This window comes from Macaca thibetana, chromosome 9 (assembly GCF_024542745.1).
Source record: "Macaca thibetana thibetana isolate TM-01 chromosome 9, ASM2454274v1, whole genome shotgun sequence".
In the NCBI taxonomy this organism is placed as follows: Eukaryota; Metazoa; Chordata; class Mammalia; order Primates; family Cercopithecidae; genus Macaca; species Macaca thibetana.
In genome coordinates, this window is record NC_065586.1 from 71,552,918 (window position 1) to 71,570,771 (window position 17,854).

Consider the following 17,854-nt stretch of genomic DNA (forward strand, 5'->3'; position numbering starts at 1 on the left):
TTTGTCAATTTTTTTTTCCTATTGGATTGTTCGTTTTTATTTTATTTACAAAAGCTTTTTGAAAATAAAAGCAATTAGTTCTTTTCCTGTCACATCCATTATAAATATTTTCCCAACTTGTCACTCGTTTCTTCTCTTAGTTGAGGGTATGTTTTTACCCACCCCTCTAAAAAAAAAATCACAATTTTTATATAGTCAAATGTAACTTTATGGTCTCTGGGTTTTGAATCCTTCCTAGAAAGGCCTTTCCTATTCCAGGAGCTTAAACATAGCCATGTATTTTCCTAGAAGCATTATAGCTCATTTTCTACATTTAATATTTTTTTTTTTTTTAGACAATGTCTCGCTCTGTCACCCAGACTGGAGTGCAGTGGCGTGATATCGGTTCACTGCAACCGCTGCCTCCCAAGTTCAAGCAATTCTCCTGCCTCAGCCTCCTGAGTAACTGGGACTACAGACGCCTGCCACCACACCCGGCTAATTTTTTGTATTTTTGGTAGAGATGGGGTTTCACCATGTTTGTCAGGATGATCTCTATCTCCTGATCTTGTGATCTGCCCACCTCGGCCTCCCAAAGTGTTGGGATTACAGGCATGAGCCACTGTGCCCGGCCCTACATTTAACTTTTTGATCCATCTGGAATTGATGTTACTATAATAACTGAAGTAAGGATCCAGCTTTATGTTTTTTTCTCCAGTCAATTGATCCAGCACTATTTACTGATTGATTGCCTTTCCTCACTGTTTTAAAGTGTTACCATTTCATATCTTAGTTCCCATATGATTTTGGTTTCATTTATGAACTCTTCATTCTTATTCATTGATCTATTTTTCCCTAATGCCAAACCATTTTAATTATTATAGCTTTAAAATAGTTTTAGTATCAATCAGCTAGTTCTTATTGTTTTTCATTTTCAACACTTTTTCTGACTAATCTTCATAATTACTTTTAAAAACAAACATTAATATTATTTTGTTAAGTTAAAAATTGCTATTTCAGTTCAGATTTCATTAAATGTATAAATTAACTTAGGAGGAAATGATATTTTTCTATCAAAGACCATAGTGTGTCTTTCCGTTTGTTAAGTCATTTTTAGGTCTGCCAATAGGTTATTAAAGAGTTTTTTAATACAAGTCCTGTAAATTACTTGTTATATTGATCTTTAAGATTCTTTTCAGTTGCTGTGTTTTAAATGAGATCTTTTCTTTTACCACAATTTCTAACAAGTTATGGTTTAAGAAAGGCTACTGGTTTTAAATAGCTACTTAGCAACTCATCTCTTCTCTGAATTCTCTTCTTGTTTTTTATTGTTTTCCAGTTGGATCTCCTAGGTTTTCTGGGCCTGGCATCCTCTTTCAGAATGTAAATTACCCCATAAGGTGTAATATTTGTGAGATCATTTATTGATTAATATTTGGCTAGCCCTGTGTGTGCGAGGTTGTGCTTCAGTTGTAAATAAGCCCATACTTTCCTACCTGGGTACTTCCCCCGGAAGTCCTGCTTCCCCACCTCAACCACTGCCTTTCCTCTCTCTCAGTTCCTAGAACACCTGGTGCTCCCTCTTGTTTGTGAGATTTCATGTATCTTATTTCTCTATTCATCACTTCTCAGATCTTCACTTAAAAGTTACTTCCTTCGGCCAACCGCGGTGGCTCACGCCTGTAATCCCAGCACTTTGGGAGGCCTAGGCGTGTGGATCACGAGGTCAGGGGTCCAAGACCAGCCTGGCCAAGATGGTGGAAACCTTTTCTTCTAAAAATACAAAAATTAGCCTGACGTGGTGGCGGATGCCTGTAATCCCAGCTACTCAGGAGACTGAGGCAGGGAATTGCTTGAACCTGGGAGGCAGAGGTTGTAGTGAGGCGAGATGGCACCACTGTACTCCAGCCTGGGTGACACTGTACTCCAGCCTGGGTGACAGAGTGAGACTCCATCTCAAAAAAAATAGTCACTTCCTTCAAGAGACCTTCCCTGAGCCTTGGTTGACGGTACCATTTCCTTTGCTCTACTCCCTAAAGGTCTTTGACTGTTGTCTTTTGTAACACCCAAAATACTTAGAAGTGCTGCTGTCATACCTGTCTTCCTTGCTAGACTTCCAGCTCCAGGAGAAAGAGAGGCACGGCCTTCCTTGGTGCTGTAACTGGAGCTCCCAGACCACCTGGCACATATAGATAACCAAGGGGTATTTGTTGGATTGTAGCCTAAAACAGCCTGCTGCAAATCTGACATTTTTTGATGTCTTTGGTTTTACCTTAAAACTCAGAAGAATTTTGCCTTCTATTACATACTATGTTTGTACTATTTTAAATATAAAATGAATGTGTTTTTTTAAAATGGTAGAGTAGATTAACAAACACAACAGGTGGTGACCATGGGTTTCCATGCCTTTGTGAACGGCTAGAGATTTAAACTCTCCATCTTTAACTTAAAAGATGATTTAGCTTCTTAATGAACTTATATTATTATTATGCGTTGAATGTCTGTGTTCCCCCCAAATTCGTATGTTGAAATCTAATTCCCAATATAATGGTGTTTGGAAGAGGAGCCTTTGGGAGGTGATGAGGTCAGGGGTAGAGCCCTCATGAGTGGGATGAGTGCCTTACAAGGAGAGACTAAAGAGATGAGCTGTCTTATTTGTCATGTGAGGATACAAGGAAAAGATGGCCATCTGCAAACCAGTAAGCAGACCCTCACCAAACTGAATCTGCCGGCACCTGCATCTTGAGTTTTCCAACAAACTGACAAAGGCAATTATGAACGAGGTTTTACTTTTCCCCCAAATATTTGTTGTGGGAATTAGCAGACCCTAGTTTGCAATAGGTGAAAGAATCTCATCATTCACACTTTTCTGTGGGCTCCTCCATGCCACTTATGTGAGCCAAAGTCCTGATGAACAGTCGGGAATAGCTGGGTGAGCTACAGGCTGGCAGAAGGAACAGCCCAGCACAAACAGGCCGTAGACTCTGTGTGGCAATATGACAAGAATGTTTGATGAATAAAAACTGAACTTCATAAAGATGAACTTCCCAAGCTTGGATGATAGACCCAGGGACACTGAAAAAGCAGTCACCAAGAGGGATGGAGAGAGCCCAAGGGGACTGTGTGCAGACTTCCCCCCAACTCACACCAGGAGCCTGGTGGGAAAGGTGGAATTCCAAGGAGGGAATTCTGTCTGCTTCAGTTCAGGGTAGAGGCTGGGCACCTGGACGCCAGAGCCAGATGCCCCGTGTTCATAATCAAAGCACAGACACTTGCTAATGGGGTAATTATAGGCGAGTTAATGGGGTAAAATTAGGCAATTGCCTAAGCCCCAATTTCCTCATCTATGAAGGGTTTTAATAGAAGCATGAAATAATATGTATGAACTCAGTGCCTTGCCTGTATTGCAGTAAAAGATGAACAGATATTACTATTACAGATCACTAAACCAGAGCATTCAAAAAAGCCCATTTTTCAATCCCAGATATTGATTCTCCAGATCTGAGCTGGTTACTGATTTAAGAAGATGCCCAGCTGGGCGCGGTGGCTCACGCCTGTAATCCCAGCACTTTGGGAGGCCGAGGCGGGCGGATCACAAGGTCAGGAGATCGAGACCATCCTAGCTAACACGGTGAAATCCTGTCTCTACTAAAAATACAAAAAATTAGCCGGGCGCGGTGGCGGGCGCCTGTAGTCCCAGCTACTCAGGAGGCTGAGGCGGGAGAATGGCGTGATCCGGGGAGGCAGAGCTTGCAGTGAGCCGAGATGGCGCCACTGCACTCCAGCCTGGGCAACAGAGCAAGACTCCGCCTCAAAAAAAAAAAAAAAAAAAAAAAAAAAAGAAGATGCCCAATCTAGTGAAGACAATTGCCCACAAACATAATTTGCCCTTTGGTTTCCTTGCAGAATTTTCCAAATTAAAGCGAGCTTGACTTCGTGCATATGACTTAGTTTACACACATGGGTAGAGCACTTTCCAGGAATTTGACATGATGGTAAAGTGGGAGAGCAGCAGAAGGATCCCAGTGCTCAAGGATCAAGGAGTCAATAGGACATTTTTCTTCTACACAGCAAATCATCCTCCCTGTTTGGGGCCTCTATGAAATAGACGAGATGATGTATTAAAACCTGTTCTTAGAGTCTGGGCTTGAATTCTTGCTTTGCCATAAATGTTGTAGGTAATGTTTGGTGGGTTATCTAACCTCTCTAAGCTTCAGTTTCTACATTTGTAAGGAAGGTATAATAACATAACCCCAGAGAGTTATTATAAAGAGAAACGCTTAGCACAGAACCTGTGTGTGTGTGTGTGTGTGTGTGTATGTGTGCCACACCTATATACAATGCAACAGGGAATATACCTGTACATATATATGTGTATACACATACACACACACACACACATATATGTATATATACACACACAAACGTGCTTGCGCAAATATCTGGGAAAGGAAATATTTCGGGCCTAAGCAAACCAGTTCTATTACTATGCAGCCTCAGTGTCTCAGGAGAAATGTTGCAGACTCCCACTTCCCCTGTCCTGAGCCTCCACTCTGGGCAGGCCTATTTGCTCCTCCAAGCACAGCAGCATCCTGCCCACACATGGATTAGAAGCCCTGCTTGGAAATCATTACCATGATGTTCTTGAAATCTGTACAATTTTGCCATAAAAAATGCAGAAAAGTACTCACCTTCAATCCATGGGCACAGCTGTAAGAACTGCTTCTAGCCTCATGTCCTTTGAGGCAAGGGGTCATATAGTTTTCATTTATTTACATATCTATTCATCACTGGCCAACTTTTATGTTGGTTTTTTGTCTGTGTATTTCCCTGGGTTTGATGAGAATCAACGCCGCAATGAACATCCCCATACTTTGGCCTTCTATCACAAGTGTGAGGGTTCTAAGTAAATAACTAAAAGTGTTCTTGCTAAGTTTATAGTACACAGTAAGTGTATTTGCCACTACACTGGATTTTGCCAAGTTGCTTTCCAAATATTTTGCTAGATTTCTTCCTAGGTACCTTTTCTTTTCATTGGTATGGAAATTTTAAAAATTTTCATTTCAATTGTCACTGGTAGATAAAAATGTTATGGACTTTGATTTTTTAGGACTCTTATATATAACAATTTTGCTGAGCTCTTTCACTCACTGTAATAATTTACCTATAAATTCTGGAATTTTCCAGATGAACAGTCTTATTGTTTATGAAAAATATCAATTGTGTTTCTTCCATTCCAAACCTTATGCATTTCATTTCCTATTATGGTCATATAATACGGCAAAAAAATCTACAGCACTATGTTAAATAAAAGCAAAACTGTGATAGTAAATGCCTTTGTGTTTTAAAAGCATGCTAAATGCTTTTAAATTTTTTGAATGTTTTAAAAGCAAGCTAAAAAAAAAAAAAAAGCCAAACAAATCTTTGAAGAAATCAGAATAGTGATTGCCTTCTGGATTAGAGTGGGCCAACTGACCAGAAAGTGTCATGCGAAAATGTTCTGCCAAAATGGAATTGTACGACGGTTTCTTCTTGGTCATGGTTACATTTGTCAAAATTCACTGAACTGTACACTGAAGAGCTGTACATTTTACTGCCCATTTTCTTCTTGATTTCTAAGGACTATTTATATATTAGAGATACGAGCCTTTTGGGATATAAGTTGCAGAAGTTTATTCCCAAAGTAAAATTTGTATTTTAAATTTGCTTATTTTTTGCATATAGAAATTTTATTTTTATGCCGATAAATTTTCAATCTTTTATAGTTATAGCTCAGTCTTTTATAGTTATAGTTCAATCTTTTAGAGTTTTGTAGTTTCTGAATTTTGAATCATAGGATGGCTTTTGCCATGCCAAGGTTATAAAACAATTATCCCGTGGTCTCCTCAAGTCTTTCATTATAATTTTATTTTGTACATTTAAATCTTTAATTCATTTGTAATTCATCTGTGTATTGAGGTTTAGATCCAAATTTTTTTTCCTACATGACTTCACATATTATTTCATGAATAAAGTTTCTAATATTTCACCATCTTTATATTTTCAGAATAAACTTCTTTGTTATGTAATATTTCAATAACTTTCAAATTTTATTTTTATATTTTTGTATATGTATGTGCACACACACACATACACACATACGCTGTATGTGTGCAAATAGATGTAAAGAGGTATAGGCATAAACTTTTATAATTTGCTGAACTTTTTCTTAGGATTTCTGCATCTGGTTTATAAGTGCATGGGTCTGTATTTTCTCTTTCTTTCACTATCCTTTTTGAATTTTGGTAATAAGGTCAAAATAAACCCATAAAAAGAATTGTGTAGATTTTCCTCTTTTTCAATTCTCTGAAACAGTTCTTAAAGCCATCTGGGATTGGTGTTTTTTGTGGGGACATATTTGACTACTGAAAAAGCTCTTAGTTATAACTTTTATGTTCCTTCTTGAGAAAATATTGCTAATTTCTATTTTTTTATGAAACAGTTTTTCATCTAACTTTTCCAATTTTTAAACTTAACATCATCCTCTAATAATTTTAAAAGTCTCTATTATATTCATTTTACTTTCCTAGTACTGTTTATTGATGTCTTCTCTTTTTTTACCCTCATTGATTTATTTAAAAACCTTGGGGTGCTCTGACTCAGTGTTTGTGCTGATTTCTTGAATTTCAAGGTTGGACTAGGGTATAAAAAAGAGAGAAATTGCACAGTAAGAACAAACTTCAGGAAAGAGTCTTCTAACGCCATGGGCAGCTACTGCCTATTTTGATTGGTCATCAAAAGCTCAGTTATTCCTTATTTTCCTCAACTGTAAAGTAGGAATATATTATAGTATCTGCATGATGGAATGTTATAAGGATCAAATAAATTAATACCAAACGAACATTTAAAATATTGTTTGTCACATATAGAGCTGTCATTGATATCATTAGTAGTTGTTATCATTATGTGTAAAGGAGAAATGAAGTACCAAACCCAGGTTTGAGGAATTAGGACCAAGACACTAAAAATATGTTGGTTGCGTGTTTTTCCACGCTTGGTGCCTAGGTCCCCCTCTACCTATCTGGCCATGATGTTCCTCACACTGAATGCCCTCCCAGTCTCCATGGATAAATGTTGAATTACCATGGAGTGAAGAAGGATGGCTTGAACATGGCCACATCTAATATTTCACAGACTTTCTGGAAGTTGCATTCAAGCCTCACACAATCAGATTTAACACAAACGGCAGGGCTGGGTTAAAAGATACCATAAGTGTAGCCTTATCTTAATGCTTTCTAAATGATTAGTTTATTGAGCATTTAACTGGCTAAATATTTTTATAAGATGTATAAATTTATATGATGTATAAATCTTGAATTGAAAAATATTAAAGCCATTGTCACCCCAATAGATAAAGTTTTGCTAAAAAGAGGAACAACGCCGTTTGCTTTAGTGTTTAGGTTAAAGTTTATGTGCAGATACTAGTTTATCTGTCATTGGGTCTATCCATATATGCATATTGACCAACTGGCCTTTCTAGAGCTGTGCTGTCAGATAGAGTAACCGGTAACCACATGTGGCTATTGAAATTTAAATGAATAAAAATTAAGTAGAATTAAAGAGTCAGTTGTTTCATCACACCGGGCACATTGCAAGGGTTCAGTCACCACATTGGCTGTTAGCTACAATATTGGACAACTCTAAATTATAGAACAGTTCCACCACCCCAGGAAATTCTAATGAACACCTCTGTTCTAGAGGGAGTTTCACCAATAATTAAAGTAGTAGTAGTTCCACCGCAGAAGTACTAGTAGTTCTTGTACAGGTGCCTCAGGGAACAGATCACCTAGTTGTTACTAAAGCAGGCTGAATGCCTGTGGCTATGGCTAGCATGATTAAAAATAATTTGCTCTTCTGAGCAGGTTAAACAAGTGCTTTGGAATGTTATTTATCCTGAGAATTACCATGGAGATTCCAAAATTCAGGAATTCTGAATCAGTGAAGCCCAAATTAATGTGATATATTATATTCCCTAGGTCAATCTTGAAGGCTGCACTTCCTTTTTTTTTTTTTTTTTTTTTTTTTTTTTTTTTTGAGATGAAGTTTTGCTCATAGCCCAGGCTGGAGTGCAATGGTGCGATCTTGGCTCACTGCAACCTCCACCTCCCTGGTTCAAGTGATTCTCCTGCCTCAGCCTCCTGAGTAGCTGGGATTACATTGTTTCTGGCCAGAGGTCACCTCTGACCCCACTCCCACCTTCTGCCACTTACATACTTGTTGATATAAATATCACCTATTTTCTGGTCACTATCAGCCCTAAAACATTTGTCAACTTTGGCCAGTTTCCTAGAATAGACATTGGACTTGTCATTGCTTTTGCTCTATGAGTGACATCTTTAGCAAAAGCACCTCTTCTCCAACAGTATCTGCCAGCCAGCGCCTGGCAAGAATGGATAACTTGCAATGTTTCCTGTTGCATAGGAATCGAGTATCAGATCTGCAAATGCTGAATGTGTCACAGGTGGAGGAGGAACATTCTTCTGATGTACTCACAGCAAGTCACATGATACGGTGAAATACACATGACTCAGAATGAGGGCCAGGGGACCATGGGGCTGGGGTTTCCTCTCGTGTTTGTCGGGTGCAGGATTAGCTAAGGAATGACAGCCAGCAAGAAGAGGGTGAGGCTCCTAACATGTTGCAGCAACTCCTGCTGACCCTGATGTGCACCGGCAGGGTCCTTTGGAGAGTCAGTAATGATGAGGAAAAGGATCCCGTGGCTTTTACCAAAATATATGTTTCTTTTCTCCTCTGAGTTGTGGTGACATGCTTGCTAGTATCTTACTCTTTCCTGTCTATCAAAGCCGCCCTGACCGTAAGCCAAGGCACTCACCAAATCCTGTTCCCCACACCTCTCCTTCCTCTCTAGGACTCATTAAGAAGGGAGCGCGTAGGGTGTTGCTTTGTAAATACCTCATTTCAACTCACGATAAGCGGAGCAAAGCCAAGGGAAGCTGGAGGCAGAGGTCAAGGGAACAAAAGATCAGAAATCTTTGTCCATCACCCCCAGGTCTACGATTACAAGATGCAGACCTCAGAATATGCAGTGCTTTCCCAGATATTCCTCTTCCTGAATATCTTTCCATCAATCATCCTATTTAATTCATCACCATGTTTGCTCATTCCTCCTTCTAAGTACCTCTGAAATGTGTCCACCCTCACCTTCCATCACCCCACTGAAATGACCACCACCCCATTGACGTTAGATTGCTCTTAAGCTCCCCTCACACAACAGAGGGTGATATTGAAAAAGACAAATCTTTCTTGCTTAGGATAAAGACAAAATTGATCAAATCAATCTGTTCTATTGGGACCTACCCGCCTGCCCCTGCTATGCGCTCTAACCTCACTCCTTCAACAAGGCCATCAAGCCCCACAGGCTTTTCTCAATTCCTCTAATAAGCCAAACTCGTTCCTGCTTCAGGGCCTTTGCACATGTGGTACCCTGTGCTTGACCTACCCTCCTCCCAATGCCCTCCCTCCCATACTCAGCCAGTCACTTTAGTCACCACCTCCTCTTTGTGTGTCATTTTCCTCCTCAAACCCCTCTCTCCTGGAACTCAATCACACTGAAGTTTTGAATTTATAGGAATGACTATTTGATGAACTCTCTTTCCCATAAGATTTATAAGCTCCCAGAGATAATATTTTATCTTTTATTTACCATTGTATTCCCAGCTCCTAATACTATGCCTGGCAATTGGGGCATGAGTAAATCTTTGTTGACTGAATAAAAAACAATTAACTTGGCTGAGTGCGGTGGTTCACGCCTGTAATCCCAGCACTTTGGGAGGCTGAGGCGGGCGGATCATGAGCTCAGGAGTTCGAGACTAGCCTGACCAACATGGTGAAACCCCATCTCTACTAAAAATTAAAAAATTAGCTGGGCGTGGTGGCATGCACCTGTAATCCCAGCTACTCAGGAGGCTGAGGCAGGAGAATCGCTTGAACCTGGGAGGCAGAGGTTGCAGTGAGCTGAGATCGAGCCACTGTACTCAGCCTGGGTGACAAGAGCGAGACTCTGTCTCAAAATAAATAAATAAATAAATAAATAAATAAATAAATAAGTAAGTAAGTAAAATAACTTTTGTGATTATCCTATCAGCAGGGGAGGATGGTATACAAAGGAAGTGCACAGATGAGAGCCCTGGCTTCAAATCCTGACTCTGTCATCTGTTGGGTGATCTTGGACCAGTTGATTTACCTCTCTAAGCTTTAGTTTTCTCCTAAGTAAAATGGGTATAACATTTACATGAGGTTGTGAAGCTAAGAGATATTTGCCAACTGGGCACCCACTAGGTCCTTAGTGAACTACAGACATTGCCATCATTATTGTTACCATCCAATTTAGACAGATGGGGTGGAAAGTCTTCTGGGGAGGCCACAGGCTCCTCAGGAAGAGTGACAGATTACTCACACCCAAAAGGAAACAGATAGTAACATTTTTTATTAAATATTACAGTGGATCAAAAAGTACAAAATATCTCTTGCCTGCTATGTGATTGGGAAACTATTGGCACGTAATACAGTATCAAAAGCAGTAATAAGTACAATTTGGAAAACATACAAAATTGAGTGTTTATAGTTGGCTCAGCATTCTTCTGGTAGTGTTTAAACTAATGCAAAGGTTACTCAATAACCTCTCCATTGGGAAACTATATAATATCACTGGGCCATGTTGCTATATACAAATAATCACCTTACAGAGCATAGAGGTTACATAGCTGGAATCACCAAAAGTATACAATATTTACAACACAGGAAAGTTTAAAAAAGTATAAACAGCCAAGAGATTATGCTGCTATTCTTCAGACATATTTCAACCATGAGGAGACAGGCAGAATATCAAATACACTAACAGCCAACACTGGACTTTAAGTGCTCAAGATAATCATTGCAATGGTGTGGGTCTCACCAGGGCAAACTCATTCCCATTTCTCTTTAAAATTGGGACAAGAGTAAAACTAGACCAGATGGGACTTGGCTGACCACCACCCAATGTGACTTTGTGGGACGATAAGTGAAGAGAAATAAATGGTTCTCTTTGAAGGCACACTACATAAAATATTTTTTGTGGGACCACCTCGAAATTTCCATCAGACACACCAACACAGTGAAATACAGTACTTGAGAATTCATGCACCAGGTCAGAAAGTTGTAAAGTTAACATCGAGTTTTAACAAACCCTTTTGTATATGCCCTGATAAACAAGTGAACTTAAGAGCTTCTAGCTAGTAAATAAATAAGTCAGTCCTGTGGCAAATATTACAAGTTTGAATCACTTACTAGAAGAATACTTAATTCCGAAACTCGGTTGGGCCGTTTTTATTTTTTTTATCATGTGGAGTTGCCAAACATTAAACCAGAAGTTGCATGGAAAAGTTTTTTAAAAATATTATTTAGAATCTCCAAATCTCCAGTAAATCACAGACTTAGTGCATTTTGAATTGCAACATTTCTTGGAAGCCACACTCAGTAAATAGATTTATGACTCCACTGCCAATTCGATTCCACAGTTTCCTTTATAGAACTACCAATAACAAAGGTTTGATTGCACAAAGAAAGGCTTGTGCAATTCCATTCAATAATAAGGCCCCTTGAACTCAAACAATGCAAACAAAGCCTTATTTAAGACATTTTAAAACGTCGTTCTCAGCCAATGAAGAATTCAATGGTCTTTTTGAAAGATTTCCAAGATCTCTGTTCAGAGTTTTAAAACAAATAACACACTGCTTCTGTTGGGAACGCATACCCCCATTTCTCTTTATTTGTCCTGATGTTTTGCCGAGGGTATGAGCTTCCTCAGACAGAAACAGTGAGTCTCCTCTCGGAAGAGATGAGAAAAACAAAAGCTGGACTATGTTAACATTGTTTGAAATGGTGTGATCGAATTCCAACATGATGAAACCAGACTGAAATCATTGCAGTGGAAAAAACAAATGCCCCATATTCCAAATAGGTGAGCTCCACTGGGGACAGATGCCCCCCCTCCTTTTATTTTTTTGAGACGCGAACTCATAGAAACCACATATGATCTAGCCCATGTCTGCTGCAGAACCACCGAAGTTTCCTTTTTCTTCCATGTCCTCCGATTCTGTGACCATTCAATCTAGTGCAACTTTCTTATATGTGTCATGGCTAGCATCTTGCCAGCTGGAATTGAGATTTTTCCCCCCTCTAGCTTGTGCAATAGCAGGATAATCTGCACTCACACATTTATAATCTAAATTCTACTAGTCTATCTATGGTTCTATTAAATATATATATATATATATATTATTCCACAGGAAGGTAAATAATTAATTGAAGCAAATGGAACTCTTAACACTGGATCTCTACATTCTTTTGTTTCCACCTTTGGATATTAAGTATGTTACATTGAATATTTGGCTTCATATCATGGAGACATTTCAATACAAATGCACGGCATGCATGGCTTTGTTTAAGAGCCGCAGTTTCATTGTTATCAGTTTTGATTATTTTGCAGTCAAGTTACCTATTTAGAAGTTGAAAATTGTCATCAATTTTCCCAGAATTAAGTATCTCAGAGGTAAAAGACTTAGTTAGCTATGGTTCTAAAGTCTACTGGTAGTGTTGCGGGAGGGGCACAGTGGGCTGGGGAGTTCATCCAAGCGGTCTTCAGCAGGGATGGGACTTGGGGAGAAAATCCACTCTCTGTATCCACTGACTTTTAATTAATACAGTTAGAAAATGTGTCCACCTTCATGTTACATCTCGGTAGCAAATGGAATACAGTGGCAAGAATGACAACGGACATTCTCCACATCTTTTCACTGCCTGAGCAGCTTGACCATTTACTTCCAACAATAAAAGAAACCAGAAAGTGGACTGTGTTGCCAGGTGGTTAAAAACATGACCCAAACCACCTTACAAGTTTGTGTGTGTGCACACGCAAAACTCACACCCCATAAACCCAAAGAGGATGACTTTTCTTTTGAAAAGGCTAATCCAGTATGTCAGTTATCCTCAAAGATGTGGCCTGGGAGATTCTTCTTGGGAATGACAGGAAACCAACTGGATGAAAACAACGTGACTACTTATTACTCAAAAGACCGAGGCTAGAGAAGCTATCAGGACTGCAGCTGCTCCTCTTCTGGCCAGTTGAGCTCCATCCTCTTCCCAACCCCCTTTCCCAGATCATTTAAAGGAATCAGTGCCAACACCAATGTAAATCATTTTGGCTCCTGTTCTAATTTCTGAAATTCCTAAAATATCTGTGCAGCCCACAAATATGTCCTCTAGACTCTGTTGTTATTCGGCAGCTTGCTGCCAGTGAGGTTTTTGTTTTTATGATTCCTCTGGTATGTAGGACAGTTTCACAGCCTAGATAAGGTAAGTACAACGCTCAATATTTTCACAGAACCCAATACTTCAAAGCAAAGCATTTGGCTGGGTAAGCAGTGTATAAGCTCTTTCAACTATGCCATTTATGAGGAACAAAATCCTTAAGTTGCGGATCTACAAAGGAAGGTTCTTTGCACTATTGTGTGCTTGACTGTTTCTTTTTCATTTGTTCCACTAGAATCAGTTGCTTCAATTTGTAAACAATAACTTTACCACCCAAAGCTGCTCAAAATAAGATGTGGAAAAATTACAAACACACATCAACAACTAGGACAGTCAGTCAGCCTCGAAAACAAAACAAAAACAAAAAGACCTGCAAACAAAAGCAATACCATTTAATAATAATAATAAAAAAAGAGACGAGAAGGAACTGGGAGAAAATGGAACTACCTGTATATAAATTAGGTGAGCAAACAGTGATACGGGTAGTTTTAAGAAGCAAATATATACAGTCAATTTAACAGTGTTTACTTCTCTGGATTGTTTAATAGTGTCAAAATGAAAGATCTATTGAAGTTTCACTATACATTGCATTGATTGAACCTTGGAGAGTTTTATGAAAAAGAGGGGCATCCCTTGGCATCTATTTGCCAGTCTTCCTTGCCCGTTCCTTTGAAATGCCTGCCTCTTATTTGCCCAGATTGTTTCCTGACCATCCGAACTCAGATGGGGTCCTCTAAGTTCTTCCTGGATATTCACAAATCCCTTCACAAGGCCCACGTGCGAAGTGAATGATCTGGAGGTGCCTGGGCATCTGTGTTGGAAGGGAGTCAAGACTGACCAGCCAAGGCTAGAGCTGTCCCACAAAAATCAGGCATGTTCACCTCCCCTTTGGGCCCCTAAAACTGGGACTGATCGTAGCCTCAGATTAGAAGAAATACTGCCTTCTAACTCTATAAGCCAGCACTCCTGGGTAAGGAGTGAAGCTCTTTTGGCCATGCCGCTTTGGACTGCTGGGCAGAGCTGAGCCTACAGTTTTGTACTGGGGTGCACGGATGACAGCTGGGAAGATGGAAAGGCAGCTTGAGGATTTATAGCAGCTAAAGGGTAAATGCTGTTATGCAAAAGGTCCCCATATGAACTTCCTACAGGTGTAGCCGCAGCCAAGTGTCTGTACAGCTGCTGAGAATTTGTCGGTGATGTAAAAATTCCTCTTTGCATCACAAGCGAGTGGAAAGCCAGGGGCTGCATGAGCGGAGAAAGCACAGTCTGGTTTTTCAAGTACTGCAGAGAATGAGAATACCCAGCCGGGAGCCTGGAGTTGAGGCCCGAGTTACACAGGCTCCCGGAATACAGACCTGGGAAGATAGGGGAGGAGAGGGGAAGCTTGTGGCCTTCTGATGCGCCCCCGGAATGCCCACCGTGCGCTGCCTTGCTGCCTTCACTCTCCTGCTCAGAGGCCTTCTCCTTCCCAGAGACCTCCTTGGATGGGTCTAAGGGGGACACTGCCCGGGCCTTTTTCCCTGCAATCACAAGGTCCAAATCCTCCAGGCTGCGCTTGATCGGCCGCGCCGCCCCAATGTTCTGCGGGCTCATTTTCCGGTGCAGGATTGGGTGGACCATGCCTTCCATCTTCCTGAAATTCTCCAGTCTCACATGGTGAGGTTTTCCTGATCTTGAAAGTGATTCAGGATATTTTTTAGGGCCCGACATGGTCATGGGTGATACCCGACAGGCTTTGGGGTGACAGTCTCGACTCTGGCTGCCTAAGACCTGGAACTGGGAGACGCCTTTGCTCTCCTGGGGCCCTGTGGTGGAGTGAGCCAGGCCCAGGACCTTGCCGGTAGGTTTGTGCGGGTTCTTGGGAAGGCTCAGATCTGTAGGCTGATCATCCGTAGGGGCTTCTGCTGCCGCCGACTTTTTGTCTTGCAGGTGCAGGGACGTGAGATAATTTACATGGAGTTTTTCTTGGTGTCGGTGGGAAGGAAAAGAACTGTTTTCCGATTCCCTGTACATGTCCCTGGAAGGGTATTTGGATGTCTGTTCATTATGAAGATGGTGCTCGGTGTGTCTGTAGAGGCTATGGAGATGAGGGGACGAGTAGAAGTCGGCCAGGAAGCTAGGCATGTGGGAATGGGGAAGGGCCCTTTTCTCTAAGAGTTTATCCTTGCCCTCGTGAATTTCTTGCTTCAGGACGTAGGAGTCAGCAAGGGGGTTAAGGTGATGCTTGGAGAAGTTGCAGCGGTGGGGATCTGATCGACTCAGTTTCTCATGCTTAAAGATGTCATTGATGGTCTTTCTCTCTTCCGAGGGCTTGCTTCTGAAACTCTGGACGTGCTGAATCACCGATGGCCGGCTGACCGCCATATGGTCAGTGCTTTGGCCATGGTGGGCTTGGGACAAACTGGAACACAAGTCATCCCTAGCAATCAGTTTCTTTTTGCTGATCAAAGGGGGTGGGGAGCCATAAGGGTAGCTACTGGAGAGGCTGGCCCCACTTACTTGGGACAAAAGCTTTTTCTTGGCCAGCGGGGACATGATGCCTGGGTTGCCCCTAGAGTACAGCAGGGGTGTGTAATTAAGTCCATGGTTCTCGTTCATGGGCCCAGTCAGGTCTTTGTCTTTGAACATGTCAAACGACTGGACCACAAGGACCTTTGGGGTCTGCTTGAGCGCATTATGGATGTCGTCACTGCCCAGCTGGTCCACCTTCACGGTGCAGTTGGCGATGTAATCCGCCATGGCGGGCAGTTTGTCATCCTCCGTCTCATTCTGGTTTGCCAGCGGTGGCTGTGTGGTGGGGAAGCCGGGGAAGGATGCTTCTTGCGGTTCATTTTCAGGGCTCTCTGTAAAACAACACAGTTTGGATTCTTGTTTTGAGTCCACCAGGGCACTAGGAGAGGTGAGTGGCTGTTTGTTGGCCCCAGGGACCGAGGCTGAATCTTTTTCAGGGGCCAGAGGAGCACTTGGGAGTGGAGGTGTGGGTCCCTTCTCTCCTGCCTCCTCTGCCACCTTCTCACTGTTGGAACCTTGGTCTGTTTCGTTGTCCTTCTCTGGGTCTGCTCTGGACGCCAGGGGCCTCGCTGAAAATTCCTGATACCCTTCTATTTTTTTCTTCATGTCTGCTGCTGGGATAGGCTCAGGGATGCTTTTCTGGCTTAAAGTCTCTTGTTCTTTTTCTTGCTCTGATGAAACCTGGTAACATATTTCAAAAGACAGTCAGAAGAAAACCAAACACACTGACACGTTTTGCTATGAAATGAAATATTCCATGCAGCAGTTTTACTTGAAAACAGGCTTGTCAATCAGCTCATGAAGTCTCTGTAAAGCTTTATTACTCCCCAATCATGGCTCTAAACAAAGAAATCTAAATTACAGAAACATTAGGGGAAATATGCATATTCGCTTCAGTCCCTTATGAGACACCTATCAAAATAGCAGTGTTATGTACTGATGGTATACAATCATATCACTCCTTGATTCTAATATATAGTTTAATTCTAAGGTTGTCTTCTTGTCAAATCAGTCAATTATCCAAATGGGTTTTAAATTACATGTTGTGTTTTATGATACTCCTGAGAAAGATTTTTTTAAAGCATTTCTCTTTCAAAAATTCAACCAACCCCATGTTAACAACAAACAATGAACCTATTGCAACTCCTTGCTTTTCTTTAAGAGGGCAAACCCCTTCCCAATGTATTCAATATGACGTACTGAAGATTAGCAATGCGTAAGTGTTAATAATTTCTACTCAGGCCAGATGACACGCAGATAATGCTAAAATATTGACAAAGTATGAAGCTTTCTTGGCAGCCTGTCTACCTGAGGGACAGAGGAGACTAAGTCCTTCTAGGTTGAAGCAAACTACATTTCTATTAAAGCCCAAAATGAAGTTGTCAAAATTCAGACAGTCTGTGCCACCACAAATATAGCTTTGCTGTTCAATGAAATAAATTATAGTCAATGAGACTCCTTACGTGACCCTACTGACAGAAGTTGTGGGTACCAATTCGATCCATCTGCATTATGTAGCCATGTAAACTTTGACCTTAAGAGGTCATTTTAACTTTCTATCTGTGACCCAGCTGACTGACAAGCCCTTTCAAAACTGCTGTCATTCTGCCCTGACATGTCTTAGCAGAGCAGTCACAAAACAGTTGTACTGAGCTGGTCTTTTCCCCCTCCTTTTTCCGTCTCATCCCTTGAACTTTGTTCTTCTCTGTTAAGAAAAGAGGTGCCTGTAATCTCAGCACTTAGGGAGGCCGAGGTGGGCGGATCACCTGAGGTCAGGAGTTCAAGACCAGCCTGGTCCACATAGTGAAGCCTCATCTCTAGTAAAAAACCAAAAATTAGCTGGGCGTGGTGGTGGGCGCCTGTAATCTCAACTACTCAGGAGGCTGAGGCAGGAGAATCGCTTGAACTCCAGAGGTGGAGGATGCAGTGAGCCGAGATCACGCCATTGCACTCCAGCTTGGGCAACAAGAGTGAAACTCTCTCAAAACAAAGAAAGAAAGAAAGAAAGTAAAAGAAA

The 17,854-nt window shown here is 41.2% G+C and overlaps 2 protein-coding genes across 6 annotated transcripts in view; both read right to left on the reverse strand.

Moving 5' to 3' along the window:
• NRBF2 (nuclear receptor binding factor 2) overlaps nt 1-17,854 on the reverse strand; it is a 1,206,382-nt gene that overhangs the window by 1,066,213 nt on the left and 122,315 nt on the right. The window lies entirely within an intron of this gene.
• Nucleotides 10,447-17,854, reverse strand: part of ARID5B (AT-rich interaction domain 5B) — a 193,903-nt gene continuing 186,495 nt past the window's right edge. For all 5 annotated transcript variants that reach the window (XM_050803016.1, XM_050803017.1, XM_050803019.1 and 2 more), the window contains one exon: nt 10,447-16,518. In XM_050803016.1, coding sequence (XP_050658973.1) covers nt 14,353-16,518 — 2,166 coding nt within the window. In that variant the 3' untranslated portion in view covers nt 10,447-14,352. The remainder of the gene's footprint in view (nt 16,519-17,854) is intronic.